The 24,718-nt window shown below is 32.8% G+C and overlaps 4 protein-coding genes across 8 annotated transcripts; 2 read left to right on the forward strand and 2 right to left on the reverse strand.

Moving 5' to 3' along the window:
* The first annotated feature begins 1,313 nt into the window (after window positions 1-1,313).
* On the forward strand, window positions 1,314-6,122 carry LOC108457304 (uncharacterized). Of its 2 annotated transcripts, none has more exons than XM_017756287.2 (3): window positions 1,314-1,933; window positions 2,152-3,876; window positions 5,435-6,122. In XM_017756287.2, exons 2-3 carry the CDS (start codon window positions 2,266-2,268, stop codon window positions 5,774-5,776), a joined length of 1,953 nt encoding a protein of 650 aa, XP_017611776.1. In that variant the 5' UTR covers window positions 1,314-1,933; window positions 2,152-2,265; the 3' UTR covers window positions 5,777-6,122. The 2 variants fall into 2 exon arrangements, with proteins under 2 accessions (XP_017611776.1, XP_052875088.1); XM_053019128.1 differs by having other exon boundaries at window positions 1,314-1,582.
* A 1,768-nt stretch (window positions 6,123-7,890) lies between these two features.
* Window positions 7,891-9,141, reverse strand: LOC108456317 (uncharacterized). 2 transcript variants are annotated; one of them, XM_053019348.1, is made up of 2 exons: window positions 8,329-9,141; window positions 7,891-8,182 (listed from the first exon to the last, which is right to left on the reverse strand). In XM_053019348.1, the coding sequence occupies exons 1-2, from the start codon at window positions 8,583-8,585 to the stop codon at window positions 8,179-8,181; spliced, it is 261 nt and encodes an 86-aa protein (XP_052875308.1). In that variant the 5' UTR covers window positions 8,586-9,141; the 3' UTR covers window positions 7,891-8,178. The 2 variants fall into 2 exon arrangements, with proteins under 2 accessions (XP_052875308.1, XP_017610406.1); XM_017754917.2 differs by having other exon boundaries at window positions 7,891-8,190; window positions 8,329-9,138.
* A 2,794-nt stretch (window positions 9,142-11,935) lies between these two features.
* Window positions 11,936-15,777, forward strand: LOC108454263 (uncharacterized). 2 transcript variants are annotated; one of them, XM_053018902.1, is made up of 11 exons: window positions 11,936-12,148; window positions 12,347-12,422; window positions 12,499-12,634; window positions 12,846-12,921; window positions 13,160-13,303; window positions 13,687-13,745; window positions 13,927-13,994; window positions 14,080-14,131; window positions 14,376-14,549; window positions 14,674-15,273; window positions 15,357-15,777. In XM_053018902.1, exons 2-11 carry the CDS (start codon window positions 12,415-12,417, stop codon window positions 15,570-15,572), a joined length of 1,533 nt encoding a protein of 510 aa, XP_052874862.1. In that variant the 5' UTR covers window positions 11,936-12,148; window positions 12,347-12,414; the 3' UTR covers window positions 15,573-15,777. The 2 variants fall into 2 exon arrangements, with proteins under 2 accessions (XP_052874862.1, XP_017608158.1); XM_017752669.2 differs by having other exon boundaries at window positions 11,940-12,148; window positions 12,520-12,634.
* Window positions 15,778-16,692: 915 nt separating this feature from the next.
* LOC108454059 (uncharacterized) lies at window positions 16,693-23,447 on the reverse strand. 2 transcript variants are annotated; one of them, XM_017752366.2, is made up of 13 exons: window positions 23,004-23,447; window positions 22,086-22,235; window positions 21,624-21,794; window positions 21,312-21,455; window positions 20,634-20,739; window positions 20,346-20,494; window positions 20,091-20,216; window positions 19,763-19,906; window positions 18,942-19,029; window positions 18,332-18,705; window positions 17,612-17,935; window positions 17,161-17,391; window positions 16,693-17,037 (listed from the first exon to the last, which is right to left on the reverse strand). In XM_017752366.2, exons 1-13 carry the CDS (start codon window positions 23,235-23,237, stop codon window positions 16,903-16,905), a joined length of 2,376 nt encoding a protein of 791 aa, XP_017607855.1. In that variant the 5' UTR covers window positions 23,238-23,447; the 3' UTR covers window positions 16,693-16,902. The 2 variants fall into 2 exon arrangements, with proteins under 2 accessions (XP_017607855.1, XP_052874863.1); XM_053018903.1 differs by lacking the exon at window positions 21,624-21,794.
* Window positions 23,448-24,718: the final 1,271 nt, after the last annotated feature.

A 24,718-nucleotide genomic window follows, 5' to 3' on the forward strand; every position in this document is an offset into this window, starting at 1 on the left:
AGGACTTAACTCGATCTGCCCCACTGATATTAAAATTTTTATATAAACAATTTTAAAAATATAATACATCAAAAACACTAAAAACATTAAAATAAATGTTTCTCGACAAATTGAAAATAAATTAAAAAAAGTCTTTATACTTAAATAACACTAAGATAAGTGCACCTTAACAAACAAACGGCTTTAAAATAGTAGTAAAATTAACAATGAAATAGGAGTTTTACAATATCCAAACAAAAACAACAAAATAATAGAACACAATTGTGGAATGGTAGCAATACAGTGGCAAAACAACTTCTTTTTTTTTGTAAATTCGGACCGCGCTAAGCTTGAGCCAAAAAATTCTTACTCGAGGCCCGACTCATTTTCTAAACAAACTTTATTTATACCCAAACCTATTTTCGAGCTTATATTTTTATCTAAACCTTCTAATTTTCCAAGGGATATTCGGATTGAGTAACTTAACACATAGATAAATTTACTTTATAATAGTAAGAATTAATTTGTTTTACTGGAGCGATGGACAAATTTATGATATGTGTAATTATTGGGTGAATTCTCATCAATTAATTAGATATCTTTCTATTGATTATTATGTTTGACATTTTCCTACTATAATAATAAAAGAAAAACAAATAGAGTTCTTATTTTAAAATATATAATTTGGGTTAAATTATAAATTTAAAATCGAAAATGTTTGTGAATGAATTTACACTGAATATTTGTATTTTTAATGTTGAATCTAAATATTTTGATTAAAATATAATTTTAATATTTTGATGATTTAATTAATTTGTTTTAAAATTTAAAAACACGAATAATAATTTATAAATATCTCATAAATAATCTTATATAATAAAAATAAAGTGAATATTAGAAGTGTTTATGTAATATTAATAAAATCTATATTTATTTAAATTTAACTTGATTTAAAATTTAAAATTTTAATTAGTTTTATTCATATTCGTATAAAAATTTAAATTTCGAATCTTAAATCAAAATTTAAACTTGAAGAGAGAGCGTGGAATTGATGTAGGATAAATGAAGATAGGCCGAAAGCGGTGGAACCCTACGCTTGGGGCCGTTGGCATTCCCTAAATGGGAATAGCAGTGGCCCTCCAATGCAGTTGGGAGGTGGAGGCAATTTGGAAGTATTTGAAAGGCTGTACCTAAAATCATTATTAATTAACCCTTTTTAAACAAATAAAATTAATTATTTTCCTGCTAACCAATCATTTAATTCCATCTTTAATTTTTATTTATTATAATTTTCGAACCAAGAAATAATAACATACAAATATGGTAACAAGAAAGCAAAGTTCTCCTCTTTTCCTGGTTCACATGCAATTTTCCTTTGACTCTTCTTGTTCTTATCCTCCTTAAAAAGGAAAAAATTAATAAAATAAATTTAAAAGACAAACCCTTTAAGAAGCCTAAAATTTTCCAATCTCTTCCACAAAAATGAAAAATCCCAATTTCAAAACATCACCTTTTCTTTAACTTTGGGTCTTCTCCTTTTCAGTTATTTTGACTCTTTTGGTTTTAGAAAAGCTTCATTTTTGTTGTTGGGTTTTCTTGATAGGTGGGATTTTGTTTACTTTCTTGTGTAGTTATTCTTTACTTTGATTCTTTGCACATCATTTTTTTTCCTTAACTCCTTTTACCAGATTCACCACCTGTTTTTTTTTTTAATTATTATTATTTTTTGTTTGAAACACCCGCGTGCATGTTCTTCGGTTTGTCTGATCTGGATTGGATCACAAGGTTCTTTCCTTTTTTTTCTTTTTTCTTTTTTTATACTTTGAAGAGTAGTAAGAGAGAAAGAGAAATGGAGGTGTTTTTGATAGGGTTGAGTGCTTGAAAATATCTTCCTTCTATTTTGGGGAGCATTGTTTGGTTGCTCAGAAAAAAAAAGGAAGAAAGAAAGAAGCAGGTGAGAATTTTTTTGGATCTCCATTACGTGTCATCCCCAATGATTCTTTTTGTTTATCGTAGTTATGATAACTGTCCAACACTGCATTTACGATGGAATTTGATTTGGGTTTGATTGGTTTTTGGCTGAAATTACGATTTACTGCTCATTCTAGTGAAAAGAAGTTGTGAATTGTTTTTTTACTCTTTTAATTTTTGTGTGAATCTGTTGGTTTGTAGGGTGGATTGGTGTACTTATGTGCTTCCATTGTTAGGGGACTTTGAGTTGAAATTGAGTGTTCTAATGTTGAATGATTGAAATTGGGTATTAATTGGAAGCTTAATCTTGGGGATATGGCGGGTATTGATGTTTCTAAGTATGCACATTGTGCTGTGCACAAGGCTGTTGCTACAAAGGATTATGCTGGTCTTAAGAGGATACTCGCGGCGCTCCCACATCTTGGGAATCCGACTGAGATTCAAACTGAAGCAGCCTCATTGGCTGAGGAAGAGAAGGCTGATGCGATCTCTGCCGTGATTGATCGGCGCGATGCTCCTAACAGGGATACTCCTCTTCACTTAGCTGTTAAGCTTGGTGATGAAACTGCAACCGAAATGCTTATGTGTGCTGGTGCTGATTGGAGTTTGCAAAATGAACAAGGATGGAGTGCACTCCAAGAAGCGATTTGTAATCGGGAAGAAGCTATTGCTATGATTATTGTTCGGCATTACCCGCCATTGGCATGGGCAAAATGGTGTAGGAGGTTGCCTCGCTTGGTGGGAACTATGCGAAGGATGAGAGACTTTTACATGGAAATCACATTCCATTTTGAGAGTTCCGTGATACCTTTCATTTCCAGGATTGCTCCTTCGGATACATATAAGATTTGGAAGAGGGGTGCAAATCTGAGAGCTGATATGACTTTGGCTGGATTTGACGGATTCAGAATTCAACGTTCAGATCAGAGTATTCTTTTCCTTGGTGATGGTTCCGAGGACGGGAAGGTTCCTCCTGGATCACTATGTATGATCTCTCATAAGGATAGAGAGGTGATAAATGCTTTCGATGGTGCTGGTTCTCTAGCAACTGATGAAGAGGTTCGACAAGAAGTGGCTGCAATGTCTCAAACTAATATATTCAGGCCTGGTATAGATGTGACACAGGCAGTTCTTTTGCCACAAGTAACATGGAGGAGACAAGAGAAAACTGAAATGGTGGGTGCTTGGAAGGCTAAGGTGTACGATATGCACAATGTTGTTGTTAGCATCAAATCTAGGAGGGTGCCTGGTGCCATGACTGATGATGAGTTCTTTGCAGCTTCCAATGGAAATGAAACAGAAAGTGAGGAGCTTGATGAGATCTTGACAGAAGATGAAAGGAGACAACTTGAAGTTGCTCTTAAGTTGGATTCTTCAGAAATATCCAATGAGAACGGGGATGGCATTATTGGTCATCGCCATAGTTGTTATGAGTCCAGGGAAATCCCTATCGAAGAGACCAATGGTTATAAAAGTGTAGAGACTAAGCAGGAGAAGAAAGGATGGTTTGGTGGATGGAGGAAACGGGAGCCGAAGCATGAAGCGCAGAGGAAGATTGTGCCACCTAGAAGTTCTCTTTCTGTAGATGAGAAGGTGAGCGACTTGCTTGGAGACTCTCCATCTGGGAATCAGATAAAACCTGGTAGGCATTCTGTGGAGATTGTGGCAAGGGATGATCATCGGAGGACAAGAGATTCACGAACAACTTCCACTAGTTCAGAAAGTGGTAATCGGTGCAAGGAGATTGGTCGGGAGAATGAGTATAAGAAAGGGTTGAGGCCTGTTCTTTGGCTTTCTCCAAACTTCCCGCTGCAAACTGAAGAACTCCTGCCATTGCTAGACATTCTTGCAAATAAAGTCAAGGCAATTCGTCGGTTAAGGGAACTGCTCACTACAAAGCTTCCAGTTGGAACCTTCCCTGTCAAGGTATGTTCCTTTTATAAACTTTATGTGCCTTTTGCTTTAACATTATTTGCCTTTATTGTTTGGATTTTTGTTCATTCTAATAATGCACATTTCTTAATGACCGTATATATTTATATGTATTGTTTTCTCTAATGATCGGCTGGTCTCGCTCCTAGATAATCATGGGAAGGCATTTCCCTACAGAGAGATGTGGTTTTTAAAATATAGATTTTTTTTTAATGTCAGAGTGGTCACCTAGTCAATTGTATATGAATTTCTGCTTGATACTTTGAGGCTTGCTGATTTCTCGAAATTTGTGCTCCATTAGATAGAGCTGTTAGTGAGTTATTGGGAGAAATAGCTGCTTTTCTAAATTGAGATGTTAGAATCCATTTAATCTTACACTATTAGAACCCACATTGGGCTTATACTTGACTTTAGTAGAGTTTAAGATTAGGATTTTGGCATCTTTGTGCCTGGTATAAGATCCAGTTCTTCCCTTCATCTATTGATGGAGATATGGATACATTCTTTCGTTTCAATGGTGCCAATGTACCGAACTCATTCCTTGGTTTTGGGGCTCTCTGCAAAAGATAAAAGAGAAAAAATAGGAATGGTGGCTAAGCAAAAAGAATGCCACCCATTGCCATCGTTATCCATTAATGATCTGGAAGTCCAAGAAAATAACCTGTATCAAACAAAAAGGACATGTAGTTGGTTTTGTCTACCTAGCAACATCTCTTAAGGATTTTGAAGCTCCTATTTTTATGTTTTCAACTAAAAGTTGCATATCATTGAAAGCTTTGACATGTTTTGCAATCAGTTCCAAGTTTGACATCTAGTGATTGAGTTATAGGAGGGACTCGTCCATATAGGTTTCCTGAAATGGAAATCATATGTTCATGGGATTGCCCTTCGCTGTAGGCTCGACATTTGCAGTCCGTTTTTGTCTATGCTGTTACTTTCTATTCCTATACATTTTTCCTGGCATTTAAAAGCGGCAGTCTCTTATTTGGTGTTAATTCCGGAAACTTTGTTTTGTCTAGATTTCCTAGTTGTTTCGATTTTAAGTCAAATACTCTGTCTGATTGATGGTGTGCTTGGTTTCTAACATGATTGTAGCTCATATATATATGTATGTATTTATATGAATTAAGACACTACAAAGTACTCCTAGAGTAGGAGTTGGACTAGTTTTATGGAAAAGTTTTTGATGATTAGTTCTGTTTGTGACATGTGTAAGGAGTTCTATCTTGTTGCTCGTTGTAGAAAATATTTAATTTGGAATTTGGAAGTTATTTATTGGTATTTTGAAAAGATCATTTGCATTATAAGAGTGGAGTATCCTCAAAACATGCTAATCACCTACATTATTCGAACGTGAGGGGTGTGTTTTGAATTTATTCCATATATTTAGAGGGTTATATTCTTGTTCTCTTGTTCGAATGTGTGCTGGTGATAGGTGTTAATGTAGTTGTTTTGGCTCAGCGCTAAACGAAATGCATGAACATGGTTTATGTTGTCCCATCAATTACATTATTTTAGCATTGTACTAAGAAATGCTCATTGTTGCACTTAGGTTGCAATCCCAGTGGTTCCAACAATCAGGGTCTTGGTTTCTTTCACCAAGTTTGAAGAACTACAGCCAGTGGACGAGTTCTCTACACCCCCTTCAAGCCCCAGTGTTGGGCGAGAAAGCCCTGCAGTGACACATGTGACAGGTTCATCCTGGTTTCAGTGGATAAAGGCACCGTATCATCGGCCGAGCTCATCCAATCATAGCCACAACAAGATAGAAAATCTTCAAGATCCATTTGCAATACCCCAAGATTATACATGGATCACAGCTGAAGCAAAGAAAAAGAAGATGCAAGAGAAGAGCAAATCAAAGAAAGGTAAGAGTCAGAACCATTTGAAGTGAGACTGAGAAGAGCAGATAACTGAATAGGAATTAGTTTTTCATTAAACCTAAAAAAAAAGTGTTTCAATTAATGAATGAAAAAGAACAAAAAAAAATAGAACGTGATTCTTACATTTTACACACAGCATTTGGTTAGCATTTTGGTGGTGGTCTTTGGATTTACTGATTTACATCATTACTTGTGAAGCGACTTGCCTTTTGAATACTGACAGAAATGGCAGCAGAAGTTCGTTATATATATTTTGGATATCAGGATTTATTGATCCTGTAAGTCGTTTTTATTGTTATATATAAAAGTCAATATAATATTAAAACATTATAGTAAATTTTGGATTATTTTATAATATATTTATATGAAAATGTAAAATTGTAAATATAATATCATAGGGTTGTGAACATAGAACATTGGAGATTAAGAAGTACTAAACTCTTCATCAATCATCATGCATAAACCACTATTATTGTTCTAAGTTCAATATTTTTATCAGCGTTATTGTGGGCTTATTAACTACCGAGGCTTGTTTGTGTTTTTCAATTTTCTTCCTATTTTGTCTATGCGATGAAGCTGTCCAAGATCATCTTAATATAATTTAAATTTTATTAATTAAGCTAAATAATTTAATTTAATGATAATATAATCTTTAATATAATTTTGAAAAATAAATAAAATATTCAAAATTAATTTAAAAATTTTAAAAAAAACTTGAACTATCCAATATGCACCTATATTATCAGTAATAAAATTGAACCATACATTATTGATATTATTTTTATTTTAAAATCAATATGTATCACCACTACAATAACATGGACGAACATGGTTAAATGTCCCTATTTGACTATATACTTAGAATGTGGCTTATATTATATTCTTTTGAGATGATTTTCCTAAACTGAGTGGAATCTATGGCAAAGCAAGGTTCTATCATGTTTAACTGTTCCAAGTTCTAATTATGATGAAAAGCATGGGAATTTTATTATATGCTGTCTTGTGGATAATTTAGCCATCCAAGTGTGTTGTGTGAAAGACATGTTAATTAGTTTAATATTAATTTTCTTTACAAAAAAGTAAAGTGAGATAACAAACAATTCAAATCAATTTTAAAGCATCTTAGCCATGATGCTTTTTTCCTTTTGTTGCTGTAGAGGCGTGTGCATTTATGCCATGATTCTGGTAATGACCAAAGTTTTCAATTAACTTTGCCTTTTCGGGGTCCTACAAGCTTAAAGATCTGCAAACTCCATGATAATGTCAAGTTACCCATTACCACCTTTCTTGGAGTGTCAACAAGTTCCAGGTTTTTAATTAAAGTTTTGGATTTAAATTTTGTAGATGAAAAAAAAAAAAAAAACAACATAAGGAGAGCTTGTAACTTCCCGTCTAGGAGATTGACTTAATTTGACTTTAGATTTAGTTAAAGCCCAATATGACTAATAGACATAGGAAAATTTTGAGAAAATTTTAATTTCACATGCATTTGGTCAAGATTATGAAGAAATTTAATGATTGATTGACGATTTTTTATGCAAATAAATGGAATTTTTTGAAATGATTTATCACTTTTTTGGTAGGTAGTGATTCTCTCGTATATTTTTAAACACATTTCATCATTATTTTCATTATGAAAGCGCATAAAATTATTTAATAACACATATTTTAGAATTAAAAAATGAATATTGAAAATGAATATAGCATTTCTTTAAAGAATAATATCTCTTACTAAATTCGCATATATGTTAAATAAACTTGAATACAAAAGTTTTTAAAAATGAAACAATAAAATGACACAACAGGCACCTAAAAAGAAAAGGAAGAAACATATATATTCACCAGTTGTGCAACAATTATGACCAATATTTGGTTTTGTTGTGCTTTGAGGGTAAGGCATAAGGGAACACTCAAAATTTAACAACCCCCACAAACCCCCCAAAAAAAAAAAAAAACTAGAGAAGTGGGTGGGGGACCCTCTTCCTCTTCTCCCCATGCTTCAGATTTATAGACATTGATTGCACAATGAAGGCACTTTGTTAATGTGGGCACTAATTAAGCATCAAACATCATTTCTTTCATGCATTCCTCCCTTAATTAACAATTAACAAATCACTTTGGGTCATTGTTAACTCCAACGCGTCATACATACATCTATTATATGAACTATTAATTGAATTATACACTGAGATGTGGAGTAATTGGACTTCGATTCATTTGGCTAACAATGAATAGGCACTAAACAGTGCAAGATTCATGCAAGTAAATCATGTATACAATTTTCTCATCCAACATTATATCATAAAGATCATTGCGAAGATCATGTTGAAGGAGGACTTTTTTACCTACAAGGGGAATGTTGCTTCATTGAATGACACAAACGCAAGACCTCCTAACCCCTTCCAGCTCCCCATCATCTGACACACTTTCACAATAGAAAACCATGTCAGAAATATATTGAAATTGGTTGATTTACTCATCATATTACAAGCAAAGTGAAATTTATTGTAAACAAGCTTGGGATTCATCAAACACAAGTATCTTAAATAACAAGGCCTTTTACCTTGGCTCAAACTCTCGAACATGTGCAATATCTTTTCCATGAGCATCTGGCCAACTTACTTTCCTCCTTTCAGTCTTCATTAACTCACCCTCTCCATCATTATCATCTGCTGCTGCTGTAGTTGTTTTCTTCAGATTACTCTTGAGAGTTGGGTTTGGTTCAATGTGGGAGACATTAGTCCCACCGCCATTGCTGATCTTGTCGATGCTTAACTGTAATTCATCATGATTGTTATTATTACCAGCTGCTTCTTCCATGACCCCATCTTTAATGTTCTTTCCCAAACTAGTCCTCTTCTTGATGTTGCTACTGCTGCTGCTTCTATTGCTAATAATCTCTTCTTCTTTGCTACTCGAATTCCTCGACGGCACATAGCAAGAGCAGACTAAAGCAGTGCACCGGTTCTGCGCCGACGCCGCCAGGAGTGCAAGCCCTAATCCCAACAAAGCTTGTGTATATATTTGCTTCTTACTTGTTGATCGCCATGAAAACCCTAAACCCTAAATGTTAGCCGGCCCGAGCGACCTTATACATACACATATGTATTTGCTTCTTTCTTATTGATCAAACCACGTAAGACCATGAAAACCGTGGTTGGTTTCTTATGTCTCTTTGATCTAAGAATACCAAATAAGAATGGTGGAGGAACAACTTAAGCTATAAATATAGAAGGCATACATATGATGTATTAGTGTAACTTTGCTTTACATAGAAGATAGTGGGATAGGAATAACAAGATGTGGCCGATTTTTATTTTTATTTTTTATAAATTTAATTTAAGTTTTTTTTTCTTTGGTATAGTAGAGAACGTGGTTGTCGATATTTGAACTCTAGACCTTAATGTGTTAATATAGAGCCTAAACTATTTTGAATTTTGAATGATTATAGAGTTATTGAGTTTTCTTATAAAATATTTTTCACAAAATTATTCATTACTCATTTTTCTTTTACCTTTAAATCTATAAGTAAATTTATTAATCATTCATTCATTTTACACATACAAAATATATTGATAGTTAAACATAATAATTAAATAATTTTCTATCCATTTAAGTTTTTGATAGGGTTAAATTATAAGGTTTAAATTTGACAATTATTTTCGTATTGAGACCTGAATTTTTTTTTCTTGAAGTTAACTCTTGCACTTGGAAATTGTTCCCGCACATTGGATCTCAATTTTTTTTGTCTAAGTTGATTCTTAAACTTGACAATTGTTCCCGCATTAGAGTCTATTTTTTTTTAAGTTGGTCTCTAATATTTCATTGAAAACGTTAAAGCTCATGCCTCAATATAGAAACAATTAACAAGTTCAGGACTCAATATAAAAACAATTACCTAATTTAAATCCTAATATAAGAACAATTACTAATTTAAAAAACAGACTTAACCCAAAAAAATTAAACCCAATGCAATAATAATTACCAAATTTAGATCCTTTAATCTTTTTGAAATAATTGATTACACAATTTTATTGAAAGAAAAACAGGTGCAATTATGTTATGATATAACAGCTCTCCCCACTTGTCTTCTTTTGCTTTTTGCCATCAGCACTCATTAGTGAGGTGAAAATGGGGTGAAGAGAAAAAAAAAAGAAAGAAAGATAGGAGTGGTCATCACCCCCACACCCAAACTTTTGACTGTTTGTGTGGGGTGGAATATGTATTCATTGTTTCGTTGTAGTTTAAGTTTGAGATAGGCATCTAATCTTTCATTCTATATATATATATATATATATATATATTTGCTTTCTCGTTTTGTTTTTTTGCTTTATTCATGGCACGAGAGCCTGCAATCAATAAGTAGTAAAGAGATAAAATAAGTAATAGTTTTAAGAACATTATTATAGAAAGAAAAAAAAAAGAAGCAGCAAGGACATGATTGTATTAAAGGGTTTGTTCACAATCCCTCTATTCGCTTCTTCTATAGAGTTTAGGTGCCTGTTTTCAGACCTTAGGAAATTGCAACACCAAGAAGCAATAGTTTAGTGAGAGATGGTAGGATTAGGAGGTTTAATTGATGTGTTTATAAACTCTTTACTTTTTAATTTATTTATTTGTATATAAAAGGTTTGTTTGAATACATCCACGATGTTAAATTTTGCATTTCTAATAAATCATATTATTAATAAATAATAGTAAGGTGAAATTGATTAGGTAATTAGAGTTTTTTTATTAAAATAAAGTTATATAATGTTTTTTATATTTTTCTTAAATTATTTATTATACATAAAAATATTCATCTCCTATACAATTATCTTAGACAGGGGCATTCAAGTAAATTTCACCTCTTTCTCCTCAACAAAAGGATTCTTTGGCTAAAGATAGGAAAGATTAGATTATAAAAAACTCTTCTTTCCTAAGCCCCTTTTCTACTCTTCGTACTTAACCGTTCCGATTAATCAATGCCTCTCAGTTCACCAAATGAATCACTTATAACGACCATTTCTCACTTTTTGTATTAATAATTGATGTGGTGAATGTTAATCAAACAAATGAAGTTTTATAAAAATTTTCTTAAAATTAGATGACCCTCAAAGATAAATTTCACATAACTTAAAACATTATGTGACGAACTTTGTTGATAAACATAATAATAATAAATTTTTTTAAGCATACCTGACAAAAGGTATGATTATATTATAAATAATTATTGACATTTTCTCAAGTTCCTCATGAATAAGTTTCGCACGACCTAAAGTATTGTATAATAAACCTTGCCAACAAGTGTTCACGTACGGTAACCACAAATTTTTTCAAGCATACCTTGACAAAAAGGTAAGATTATATTATTAAAAATAATTGATGTTTCTCCCCAAGCTTCGTAGGGATAAACATTGCTTAGCATATTTTGTTGGGAACAGCTCACAGTTAGTCTTGCTAGTAATAGTTTATGGTCGGACTTGGTCTTTTCAAGCACACCCTAGCAAAATATACAATCAATATATTAAAAATTTATCAACATATTTCTCAAGTTTCATAAGGATAAATATTACATAAATAGCTCTCTAAGTATTGAGCATACACCTTCTCAAGTGTAGCTAAATATTGAGCTTACACCTTCTTAAGTACAACTGTCTAAATTTTGAGTTTACACATTCTCAAGTATAAAAATTTAAGTTTACACCTTCTCAAATACAACTTCTACCTTTCGAACTTACATCTCTTCTAGTACAACTCATTGTTTTGAGTTTATATCTTCTCAAATACAACTCACTAAATTAGAAGTTTTCACCATATTTAGTACAAGTATTTAGGAACATTGAACCTTAGCGGACATGTAACCTCTCTAAGCACACCCAAATTTTCATATAAAAACCTTTTAGCTTTTATAAGCAACAAACTTTTTATAGACACATCTCACATTCTTATATATTTAGCCACTTTTATGGCATTAAACATCAAAAAGTTATGTTAAGTGAAACTCTCTAGCCACTGTACAACTCTCAATCCAATCGAGTGAATCATTTTAAAATATATCTTTGTTGGTAGTCAAAAACTCCGAACATCTTTTACATGAAAGTAAAAATAAAAAAAAAATAAAACATTTCACACACAACTCAAGATCTTAATAAGGTAAAAAGATCACAACTAAAGCTCCAAGACTAAGCCCAGGCAAATCGGAACGGTCGGCCCGTTAGACAGTAACGACTTGTTGGGTCTAGAAGGCTGGCTTTTTAACACTTTCCACATCGTACTTGGGAGAGGGAGATTTGAGCTAAGCAGCGAGTCGGGAGGGAGACAGAGTCGAGTCGACTCGAGTGAAGCTACTCAGTATTTCAATCGAACTTTCAAATCTTTTGAAGCCAAACCTAATCCATCAGGTCGGTTCTTGAATCATCATTTTCAACTCCGTGTTAATGATTGTATTTAGTTTTTGTTTGATTGCTTAGAAAAGTAAGGAAAATAAATGGAAGAGAAAGGAAAAATGAATGACTAATTTTGGTCTTGACTTTGAAAAAAATAAAAAACCTGAAATTTAATTCAGTATAAACACTTCCTTTTTCTTGCATGTCCTAAAGGAGAGAGATTTTTGTATCATTTAACAAAAGAAAAAAGATCTCAACAAGTTCACAGCAGCATTTCAACAATGAACAGGTGCGAATTCCTTTCTGGTACCTTTTCTTTTCGTGAATTAAGATATTTTTCGGTGCTTATTTAGCTTTTAATGAAGGATTATCTGCTATAATAATAGGATTTTTGCAACAAAAGCTGGCTCAGATGTTTATAGATTGAGAATTCCTTGGAGGCCATTTTCTAATGATGCTGCCCCACTATTATCTAGCCAAAATGCTGGAAACCCTGAAAAAGTAATTTTTTTTAAAATTTTTGTTTAATTATATTTGCTTCCTGTAGTTTCTGGTTTTATTTCATGTTTTATTGGTATTTTGAATTTAAATATAGCTAATTGTTCTTTTGCTAGTTCTTATAGGTTTTTTCTCTTTTGAATTTGTTTTATAATTAGTTATATAAATTGGTGTAAAATATTGGATTAAGTTTTTTTTTTTTTTAACATTTTAGGGGAGTGAAGCTAAACAATATGACATTGCAATTGTTGGAGGTGGCATGGTTGGCCTGGCCCTCGCTTGTTCCTTAGGTGGCTAAATTATTTGTATTTGCCCGACTTCTTATTTTATTCAATTTATATTGTACTATAGATATGGTTCATCAATTTTGCAAATGTGTAAGCATTCATCCATAGGCATCACTATTGTGATAACACATAGATGCTAGTGACACTTGTAAACATGTATAATTAGAACTTGTAATCTTACGGAGCATGTTATTGAGATGATGAAATGTTTTAGTTTTTGTACTATCATGTTAATTTGCAGCTAGTAGACCGTTAACAAGACACTTGAATGTTGCCATCATCGATAGCAATCCGGCTTTGGGGAGAAAACACTTCATTAAGAAAGAAGACCTCCCTGACCCAAGGGTCAGTACAATAACGCCTGCGACTATATCTTTCTTTAAAGGTAACAAACAGACTGTATTAGACAACTTTAATCCTTATGTTGTTGTGACCATTTTGGGAAAATCAAGAAATAGTTGTATGCTAGTATCTTCAAAATATTGAAAAATGTAATTTAAAGTAGAAAGTTAGATATTGGTTGTGTTTTAGTAAAAAACTATAAGATTATGATGTTAGCCATGATTTTTTAAATGAAAGCTGATTGTTTTAGGACTATCACTATTATCTTTAGACCCTCCATCTGTAAGGTAAGCATGCTAGAAAGGGAAAATGTTTGCCTAATTGATTATTAAGCAGTGCTTTGACTAGTTGACTTTTTCCCTTGATTTCCCATGCTTGTTTGGCATGTTTATTTGCTCTCAGTAACAGTAGTAGCATATATTGCAGATATTGGTGCTTGGCAATTTGTTGAGCAGCATCGACATGCCTACTTTGATAAGATGCAGGTGCTGGCTCTTATATTTGATCTTTTGCAGATGATGTCTTTTTTGTTATGGCCATCTTATTCATTGTCTTTGTTGAAATAAGAACTGTGTCCTATTTCCTTGGACATTGTTGATTTTAAATGGCACCTAGAATGTATTCAATTAAAAAAAATTACTAACAGATTCATTATACCTATTATAGGTTTGGGACTATACTGGTTTAAGTTATGCAAAATACAATGCTAGGGATGCAGACAAAGAAGTACTCGGGTAAGTGCCTGCTTTAAACCAAAGAGGCAGTTGTTATTATCTTTACATGCTAATGCCTATGTGCTGGTTATTGATACAACATTAGGTGCGTTGTGGAAAATAAGGTGCTACTTAGTTCTCTGCTGTCACGTGTGCAGGTATTGATTTGTCATAAAACCTTTAGCTTAATTATTCTCACTTGAAGTCTTTTTTCTTATCATTTATCCTTTGAACAGTTATTTGGCCCTCTTTCTGCTTCAATGACAAAAAAATTGTCCACTTTATATTGAATTTTTTTGTAGGAAATTCCCACTAATAATATTGTAAAAATGTGCAGTTTATTTTCTTCTATGGTCATGTTTTACGTTCACAATTGAACCTAGGTAAATTAAATATTTTCAGGAAACAGTTTTGCCAAAGAAAATATACCCATCAAGATTGAGTTCAATGTCTATACTACCAAATTCTTCATCCTCGGAAGTTGACAGCACGTTATCGATGACAGCATTGTTTACTCATGGGCGTTTAGCAAAGTTAGAACTGGAGGATGGGAATAGCCTATACGCAAAGTTGGTGGTAATTGAACTTGCACCTGTATGAGTTATATTGCTCGTTTTGAATATAATAGGATGTCTTGAGATATTTCAGATGACATTTTTCATTCATAAAATTGGTGCAAGTTACATGAGATGTATCTCAGGTAGGAGCAGATGGGGGCAAATCACGAGTTAGGGAGTTAGCAGGATTCAGAACAACAGGATGGAACTACTCACAGAATGCCATCATATGTACAGTTGAACATGATGTAGAAAACCATTGTGCCTGGCAGAGGTTTCTACCTTCTGGTCCGCTTGCTCTTCTGCCAATAGGTGATAAGTTTAGCAATATCGTTTGGACTATGAGCCCGAAAGAGTCATCAGAGTTTAAATCAATAACCGAAGATAACTTTCTGAAAGCTGTAAATCATGCTCTGGATTATGGTTATGGTCCTCATCCTACACCAAGCATATTGGGTAGTTCAGACTTATTTTCTTGGCTTAAAGGAGGTATCTCCAAGTCTGCTAATGATTGCTTTGAAACCCCACCAAAAGTAGTCAAATTGGCCTCTGAAAGAATGGCTTTCCCATTATCCTTAAGGCATGCCAATGACTATGCGTCAAAGCGCGTTGCTCTAATTGGCGATGCAGCTCACACTGTACATCCTTTGGCAGGCCAAGGAGTTAATTTGGGTTTTGGAGATGCATCTACTCTTTCCAGTGTCATTTCTGAGGGCATTGCAGTAGGAACGGACATCGGGGAGGTACCTATAAAACAAACCATTGCCCTCTTTCTTTCAAGAAAGAATCGTGGATCCTTAAATTGTGGTGTTTTAAACTGTTTCAGGTATCACTACTGAAGAAATACGAAGCGGATCGAAAACCAGCGAATGTGATGATGATGGCAGTACTGGATGGTTTTCAAAAGGCATACTCAGTTGATTTTGGTCCATTGAACATTTTAAGAGCTGCTGCATTTCATGGGGCTCACCATATTTCACCACTTAAAAAGAGCATCATCTCGTATGCCTCGGGGGAGATGAGATTGCCACTATTTGCCTAAAGAAGACCTTCATCAAAATAATCACTGATAAATTAGGTTTAGAGTTTTTATTTTTATTTTTTATTGCATCTTTATCTTGTACAGGAGTGAATTGTTTTCAGCAAAGCTGTTACGAATAATTGTAAAATTTAACTTTGATATGGGACGAATTACATTAAACAGCTCGGTTATTGAACAAGTAAAATTCAAGTATATTTTGATTTAAGTAGTTTTTGAAAAATATAAATTTTCATTATTTTCAATTTGTATTAAAGAATTATAATATGAACTTGATTTCGTTTGTTAGATAAAAAGAATTTAATGGGGGGAATCAAAGTGTTCGATTTTTGTATTGAAATGTTAAAAAGATGAAAGCAGACGGCGCTTTCCGTGATGCTTACTTTATTCTTTGATTATGTTGGTGGTGGTTTGATCCCTACTTATGAATTATGAATAGTTATTTACCTTTTTAAGATATATTTTATGATTAATTATTTACTTTTTGATACTCTTTAATTTCGGTCAAAATATTTTTTATTTTATTTTATGACTAATTATTTACTTTTTTGAGTCATATTTTATTATTAATTAATTATTTTATTGATACTCCTTAATTATGATCAAAATAATTTTTTATTTGTCGTTAAAAATTAAAATTAATATAAAGGTAAATCTATAATTTACCTCCCGTAAATTAATAAAATTTTAATAAATTAATATAAGAATAAAATTATAATACAATGCTTTAAAATTTTATAATTCAATTTCAATTTTAACCATTGACTTCTTCCTAGATTGAAACCTGACTGACTTGTTGATGTGTAATTTATGTACATTAAAAATAAAAATGGTGTTCAACTGTGATTTATTTAAAACCATGTGAATTCGTATTCCTTAGTTTAAATAAAAAAACATGTTAATCATTTAACAATAACTTGAAACAAACAAAGATGAATAATTACGGCATAAATAAATGGGATATATTATAGTCAAATCGCATTTTAAACAATGTATTAAATTAGCTAAAAACGTGCTTTGCTGGACTCCAATTCATTTAAGAAATGAAAATAAAAATCTTAACAAACAGAAATTATACTGTTGATGAACCATGTCTCATTAAAAAAAGATGAAACCAAAAATATGAAACTTGAAATAGGATTCGTATTTAACATTAAGGTGAACCAGGGTCTCATACAAATATCCATACAACAAAATTTTGGGTATATATGTTGCTGTATTCCATATCTAAATGTCAAAGACATATAAATTGTTATATATTGCATTTTATATAATATCAACATCTGCTATACAAGCATATACACAATTGAAGAGGTAGTTACGTTAAAAATGCTTACAAAAATGTATCCCGGATTAAACGTGCTAACACGCGAGACGATAACCGGCTAATCAACTCAGGAAGAACCCTGGCAGATATGCCTGGCAACACTGGAAGCAATTCCTGGATAACCTGAGCAACATTTACACCCTGTTGATGTTTAACAAAATGAAAAGCAATTAATGAGACATGAAGAATGTATAATAATCGCTAAAAGAGATAAGTTTGCTCTTAAATGGTTTCGATTTGTGAAAACTGCAAACTTTGGAGTACCTGACTTGATGACGTTGATATTGAACTTCCCGCTGTTAAGAATTCGAGAATTTTTTGGACATTATTCAGTATAACTCTGTCTTCCTCGGTTATTGAAGGCAAAAGTCCTGCTGGTTTGAAGGGTCCAACTGTTGGAACCAAGCTAAACACTGGGGCAGCATTTCTTACTCCCAACACTGACATTATTTGAACCAACTGTTCCCTGCTAAGTGCATCAATGCCCTTCACAATCTGCTTAGCAAACCCAGAAACATTAGTTCGATATTTAAGCAACCTCACACCAAAATGTCATAAATAATCGATGCTCAAAAGGTAAAGCAATTATATAACCGAAGACCAAAAGAGAAACAAGAAGGAACTAGGTAAAGTAACACAAGCGTGCAACTTTCTCAAAGAAAATGATTATAACCAATTTTTTTTTTTCCCTTCTGAATATAAGATCAGAAATTACCTCATCAAGAAGAAATTCTCGGAAAAAATTTCCCTTCTCAGACAGTAGAAATCCTAAGGCCGCTCTTGTTTGAACAGGTTGCTTTGATTGAGATTCACTTGGCAGAAATCTAGGGAAGGAAATATCTGCTTGCCTTTGTAGAAGACCTAGTTCAGCCATATCCCCATTCAAATTCTCCCCACCTCCACTTTTTGCTGCAGTTATGAAATTCTCAAAGGCTTGCATCACATCAATGAATCTTTCAGCATCAAAAACACCTGATTTCCCGTATATTGTATAACGCAAAGCATTCCTTAGCCGCGGGGATTCATCAGTGAGCAGTCTCTGACAATAGAAAATAATACAAGGAAATGGTAAACGTTATGATCAGAAAAACATTGACCACTTAGTAAGACAAAGCACAACAGCAATGATACAAATGTTTGTGCACTCTTTCATCTTGATCCTATACTGTGGTGATTGGTTAGCAACATGGATCGTTAGACAACCTTAAGAATTGTACTTAATAACATTGATTTGTTACATCAAAAGAAACATGGTATCCTTGAAGCACTCTTCGGCTATCATAATTTAATAAAATAAAACTAATGAATCAAGCAATTAACTATTTAGTCATCAGAAATTCAAAATAACAATAGTCAGTGCATATTTCACATTATCCTTACACTTATAAATCAATTTATTTTCAAAACAGAATTAGCAAAAACAGAATATTCATACCTGTGCAATATAAGGATAGGCCTCATCCACGATAGCAAAATCAGGATTCCCCACTAAAGCTATTCCTTCCAACACCCCAATTGCCCTAATTATAAGAGCAAAATAAGGAGGTATCCTAAATGGATAATCAAATGTTATCTGCGCCAAATCTGATGCCAGGTCCTGAAAGTTGATGTTTTTTGCACCCCCACCCTCAAGTGCTTGATCAAAAACCTTTGCCAGAACGGGCAAGATTGGCTCTAAATTAACCCCCTCAGGAATGAAATCAAGTTTAACAAAATCCTTAACTATTTCTGGATAGTCCCGGTGGATAAGATGAGCAATTGCTTCAATCATTCCATACTTCTGGTCATCAGTTAATTTTGTCACGAGACCTGTTACAGCATAAGTAAACTTCAAACTCTATAAAAATAAAGCCTAGATCAATAAGGTATTATCATAGTAAAAATTTAGCATTTATAACCACAATCAACATGATATCAATAGTTTGTAAAGAGAAATACTAGACAATTATTGGAGGACAACCACATATCAATCTCTCCCCAAAGAAGTAAATCTATGTGATGCCATTAAACATGTTGACAAAAAATCTTTAAGCAAAAATTCTTACCAAAGTCGAGTATGGCTAGCTTTCCATCAGGAGTACGGATCAAATTCCCAGGATGTGGGTCAGCATGGAAAAACCCGGTGTCAAGCAACTGAAATCAAAATGGGTAAGCCACACAGATTAGATAATAAACTTAGGAGTTTGTCTGATGTAGAACACTGAAATTTATACCACTGTTTAGTAGTAACTATAAGTACACAAACAACTGATAAGTGCAGAAAGGAAGATGGAAGACAGATTTGAGTAATGGTTATTGATGCTAATGCAGAAACAACGCCAATATTAACATTTATGAAACACAGACAACTACCCTTGCCATTTGATATTCAGCTTCAGGACATTCAAACAGAAAAGGAAAGTTAAAACCAGCCTTCTTTTTCATATATTTATATATATATATATATACACACACACACATGAGAGGTTCCTTCTCTTATCTCAATATAACTAGCTAAACGAAAGCGAATATTAGAACTACAATTAGAGTGCTACAAGTTCCTAAATGTACAGGATAGGATTAAACGTCTAAGGAATTGGCTAGTGTTTTTGAAATTAAAGCAGGAATAAATAACAATACCACCACTCTGAGAAAATGAAACTGTTGCCACCATCTCTCGCATTTATCCTCCTTATCATCAATAAGTTGAAGCATCAATGTTTGACTGGCTAAGGCAACAAATCCAATTTTAAAGCTAATTAACCAAAAAAAGTGACAAATAACATAGATGCACCCAGGAAAGACTGACATGAAAACCAAGTTTCTTATTTGACCCATCTGTCCCCTAAACATAAACTAGGATGACAAGAATAACGTAGTATATTACCTGCTTTAGGTAGCATATCACTCCAACATTGACCAATTCACCAACATCACTTTCTGTACTTTGTGATAGCTTCTCTCCTTCGATCCACTCTGTAGTAAGAACCTTCCTTGATGTGTATTTCTGATAAGTCCTTGGTATAACAACCTGAAAACAAAAATAGTCAACCTATTGATTTCACTAAACATTCTTAAGAAACTAACTAAAAAGAACAACTTGAAGAAATAACTTCTTTTAGTCAGAATTACATAATCAGACTAGTTTCTCCAAAATCAGGAGCCACTTCAGCAGACATTAGAAAGTAATGTGTTCAAAAAAATACCATACTAACCTGTGGAAGGTCCTTACGCATCATTTCAGAAAAGAGTTGTCCATTTTCACCCTCGTTAATATAATCTAGCTCCTCAAAGAATCGTGCAGCCCATTCATCAACCAATCCAACCACATCTATCGAGATCTGGAATGGTAAGGGAAAGCAAGCAATCCATGGAAAAGTATCAATATTACAGCTACAGAATATAGAGGCCTCTTTATGAGAAGGAAAAAGTTTGGCAAAAAGCTAAACGTAAACAGATACATTATATACCTGAGGAAACTTTCGGAGCACCAAACCCAAGTTTCTTATGATGAACAAATCAACAGTCACTGTCTCAAGAACAAAAGGCCTCTGCACTTTGACAGCAACCAGATCTCCATTCTCTTTCAAGCGTCCTTTATACACTTGTCCAAGAGATGCTGTCCATAGGTATCCACACATTGTTTCAAGTATTTATAGTTGGAATAGCACGTAAAAACTAGTAAAATTATCTCTATAAAATAAATAAAGAAGTACGTATATATGTACACATGCAACATATATTCAAGCTGAGATTACCAGCAGCTATTGGCGAAGAGGAAAGTTCAGAGTAGATTTCTTGCCATGGCTGACCAAGTTCCTCTTCAATAAGAGCCATTGCTATGTCATCTGGAAATGAAGGAACCTTTGCATATGAGCAAAGAAAAGTCAGTTATAATAATAGACTTACCATACCCCCTTAAAGAAGTATAGAAAATATACTAATGCTAACTAGCAATATCCAAGTTACGGAATGTTGTCAGCATTTTTGGAGGAAAAAATAACCTTTCGAATTAAAATCCCTATCATGTGATAATTGAGAGACATTTCAATTTCCTAAAATCCATTGGTCTGCAAACTGATATGGTATTGGAACAAAAAGCAAACAAACAAATAAATAAATTGCATCTCACATTTGAATTCTATCAAAAAGGGTAGACATTATGGGTGCAACAAGTCTGCCATCTAGTAGAGGTATTTCTGAGATTGAAGACTATAGAGGAGTTCATCCCAAGACAACAATATCTAAAAACAGTCATCAGAACTAAGTGGTGGACTTGTTATCACATTATCCATCTCACCTATAATTGGTCTAAATGTAAGAACTAAAACTCTCTACTCCTAATAAGTTATTTTTTTGGAAAACGTTTGAGCCATAGAAGAAGAAGAAGAAAAGAACTGATTCAATATGAAGAAATGCCAAAGTGATAATTCTACCTTATCACAAAGCTTTTGCAGCTCCATCATGGCAACAGGAGAAAGTATATCCGGTCGAATGCTCAATGCTTGCCCAAGCTTTATATACGCTGGGCCCAAAGAGGTAACAATTTCCCTTAATTCAATAGCTCTAGCCACTTCATTCTGTTAATAAAACAGAAACAAATTTGAACATGAAAATTTATGCGTGCATTTAGATGCTAACAAACACACACAAACAGCAAGGGAAGCTCAAAAACTTTAACGAGTTGCAACAGATAGTAACTGTATGATACGAGTTGCAACGAAGGTGATAGAGAATTGTGTGTTCACCTCTTTCACCTTCTTGTTTACCACATCCATAGCCAAGCGTGAGAGGAAACCCCCAGCAACAGATAGTAACTGTATGATACGAGTTGCAACAGCACGAGGCCGTTTCCCCCAGTATGCTGAGATGCTAGCCGGATCATATGCCAAAGGTAAGAACTCACTGCTTTCATCAACCTATGTAACGAGAAAATGATTTATGCTTGACCAGCCAAAAATTTGGGCATAGCAAAATAAAGAAATGGCACACTAGCTAGAAATTGCAAGCCCAGTAAATGGTGTCGGCTATAGCATCACTAAACCAGCCCTAATGGCATTAAACTTTTCAAAAGCTTTCAAAACATTTCACTTTCCGAAAATGAAATGAGTTGTCCCCTGTACTAAAACATCAAGCTGAGAGAATAAAAGTAGATTAGAAGTCTAGAATTCAAACATGACAGATATATGCTACAATAACTGTATTTTTACCTCAACCAACCGAAGCTGAATATTGTCATCAGCAAACTGTGAATCCCGTAAATTTTGGCCACGAAGTCCTCTCATTAGTATAGCCAAATCTTCATTTTCTTCCATTTGTGCTCTCACTCTTTTTATTTCCTGTGAAACGTCTCCCATCCTCTGGTAGCTCAATTATCACCAAAGCAAATAAGTAAAAGAACACTAAAACATTGACCAAAAGCAAAATCAGCAATTCAAAAATTTAAAAGTTTTATACTCATTAGTAATTAATATATAACATAAACTCTTCCGTGTGCATAATTCAGTAAAAACCAAATGAACCACCGACCAAATTAATTTGAGCTAAATTAATTAATATGGATTATGGTATAAACTTTTAAAAATTTTGGTTATCACTTAATTTGAATAGAAATTTAAAAAAATAACAAAATTGTCCAAAAATATATATAAAACGTTATATTTATAATCTTTATTAGATTTATTAAGTTTTTATATGTAGAAGTTTTAACTTATTATAAATGTGCTTTTGTAGGGATACATGTTTAACTGATAAATATGTATTAGATTATTATACTTACTAAAAGAATTAAAACGTAATTTTAATTCATTGATGGTAGAGTTGGATTAATTATCAAAATAATTGTGGTTGGCTGCCGCTAAACTTTTTATAATTCGGGCGGATTATTAATAATATAAAGTAACAATTCAATTAATTCGATTAACGATGTTTTCGACTGAACCGACCGACCAATAGTTACACAATGGTATTCACAATAAATAAATAAATAATACTTAATTTTTCTTTTCATTTTTCATTGACTGTCTCAGCAACCAGACTAAAGTTGACCACGTGAAATCAAATCTCATTTCACCAAAAAAAAAAAAACTATTTCCAATAAAAATAAGAATTGGTTTTTTATTTTTTACCGTAGAAACTCCGTTCACGGACTTTTTAGGTAAGGAGGACTTGGAGGAGCCGTTGACGTTGTTGTTTGAAGGAGAGGACTGAGACGGAGTCTTACGAGTAGGTTTAGGGTCGGTTGCTACAGCGAGAACCGGTCTGGTTCGAGTACGAATAGACACTCTGTTAGAGCGCGGGGAAGAGAAACGGACGGGATCGACACCGCAGTAGACGAGCCGCGGCGGCGCTGCTGCGTCCATGGCGGAATCGACGATGGAAACTTCTTTCTAGAGAGAGAAACACAACGAATTTTAGAGAGAGAGAGGAAGATAGTTCTGATTTCTGAATCTGAGGAATTTCGAGTGGAAAACAGAAAAAAGAGTGCATTTTAACGCTTTTTTTTGTTTTTGGTGTTTAGGTGGAACGAATAAGGGCCTGGCCGTCGGAGGAAAACGTGGCAAAAGCTGGAGCAAGGAAAGGCCATTATTTAATATTTTTTAAAATATTATTATCTCTAAAATATTAACCGTTGGTTTCCCGCGGGCGAGTGTCTAGTGGTAATGGGGTGGAATGCGTAAATCGTTTTCTCTTTTATTATTATTTAATAATTTTTTTCCCTTAACTTTATAAAAAATTATTTTAGCTCTCTAATTAATTTTTCACTTCTTTTAATCTTTAAATTTGTATTTTTATCAAATTTATCTAAAATAAATCGAAAAGTTAATATTTGTTAGCTTTCTTGATATGACATACATGTAAATTATTGTATAGATGACATGTCAAGATTTAATTATTTTTAAAATTTTAAAAATACTAAAAATATGTATTGTTAATAATTTTAAAATAATTTTTAAATTTTAAAAAAATTAAGTTTTAAAAATCAATTAAATATGGACTTGTTATCTATATAGTAATGCATCACATCAAGAAAATAAAAATATTAACTTTTTCAACCATTTTATGTAATTTAACAAAAAATATAAATTTAAAAGCTATAAAAATAGAAAATTAAATAGAAAACTAAAATAATTATTTTTGAAGTTAGAAGCGAAAAATGTTATTATGTCTTAATTAGCAACATTTATATGCACTTAAATATTTGTACTATTACTAAAAGGGTTAATTGATATATTGATAGAGAGTAATGGCAAGCACGTTGTACTATTAGTAACATAATTTGAGTTTAATTTTTAGAGATAATATAATTGGAAGTGGTAAATACAAATTTTAAAATAAATAATTTTAGGAGAATATAATAGAAATGGAAGATTTATTTATTTTACATTAATTTTATATAAATATAAATTATTTTTCAAGGATATGTCATAATTTAATTAATTACCGTGTTTTGAGGAATTTTTATATTTTAATAAATTTAGGAAAATACATTTACACAATAAGAATATTAAAATCTAAAAATTAGAAAAAACATTGATCTTTATTATTTATCTGTTGTCATTTTAATCTAAACTATAATTATTTTTCTTAATTTTAAAAAATTGTCACACGACATCGTAAGCGTGTCCTAGTCTACTATAAAAAAATGGAACAATAAATTAATAACTCTAAAAAAAAAGTAAATTAGCAATGAGGTAAAACCGGTAATTTCAAATTAATTTTACGTATTTCTTTAATTTTTATATGATTATTTTTAAAAAATCCATTCATCATTCATATTTTATTTACTTTTTACATGTTAAATGTTGGAATATTTAAAATGTTTAATTATTTACTTAATGAA

The sequence above is a fragment of the Gossypium arboreum genome, chromosome 9 (assembly GCF_025698485.1).
Source record: "Gossypium arboreum isolate Shixiya-1 chromosome 9, ASM2569848v2, whole genome shotgun sequence".
Taxonomy (NCBI): Eukaryota; Viridiplantae; Streptophyta; class Magnoliopsida; order Malvales; family Malvaceae; genus Gossypium; species Gossypium arboreum.

Excerpts from the sequence above, each read along its gene's own strand:
- LOC108457304 (XM_017756287.2), top strand. The coding sequence starts at position 2,266 with ATGGCGGGTATTGATGTTTCTAAGTATGCACATTGTGCTGTGCACAAG. Across the intron at positions 3,877-5,434 it reads TTGGAACCTTCCCTGTCAAG|GTTGCAATCCCAGTGGTTCC; the intron begins GTATGTTCCTTT and ends TGTTGCACTTAG.
- LOC108456317 (XM_017754917.2), bottom strand. The coding sequence starts at position 8,585 with ATGGAAGAAGCAGCTGGTAATAATAACAATCATGATGAATTACAGTTA. Across the intron at positions 8,191-8,328 it reads GTTCGAGAGTTTGAGCCAAG|TGTGTCAGATGATGGGGAGC; the intron begins GTAAAAGGCCTT and ends CTATTGTGAAAG.
- LOC108454263 (XM_053018902.1), top strand. Across the intron at positions 14,550-14,673 it reads GCCTATACGCAAAGTTGGTG|GTAGGAGCAGATGGGGGCAA; the intron begins GTAATTGAACTT and ends GATGTATCTCAG. Across the intron at positions 15,274-15,356 it reads TAGGAACGGACATCGGGGAG|GTATCACTACTGAAGAAATA; the intron begins GTACCTATAAAA and ends AAACTGTTTCAG.
- LOC108454059 (XM_017752366.2), bottom strand. The coding sequence starts at position 23,237 with ATGGACGCAGCAGCGCCGCCGCGGCTCGTCTACTGCGGTGTCGATCCC. Across the intron at positions 22,236-23,003 it reads CCGTGAACGGAGTTTCTACG|AGGATGGGAGACGTTTCACA; the intron begins GTAAAAAATAAA and ends TTGAGCTACCAG. Across the intron at positions 20,217-20,345 it reads TGCTCCGAAAGTTTCCTCAG|ATCTCGATAGATGTGGTTGG; the intron begins GTATATAATGTA and ends TTACCATTCCAG.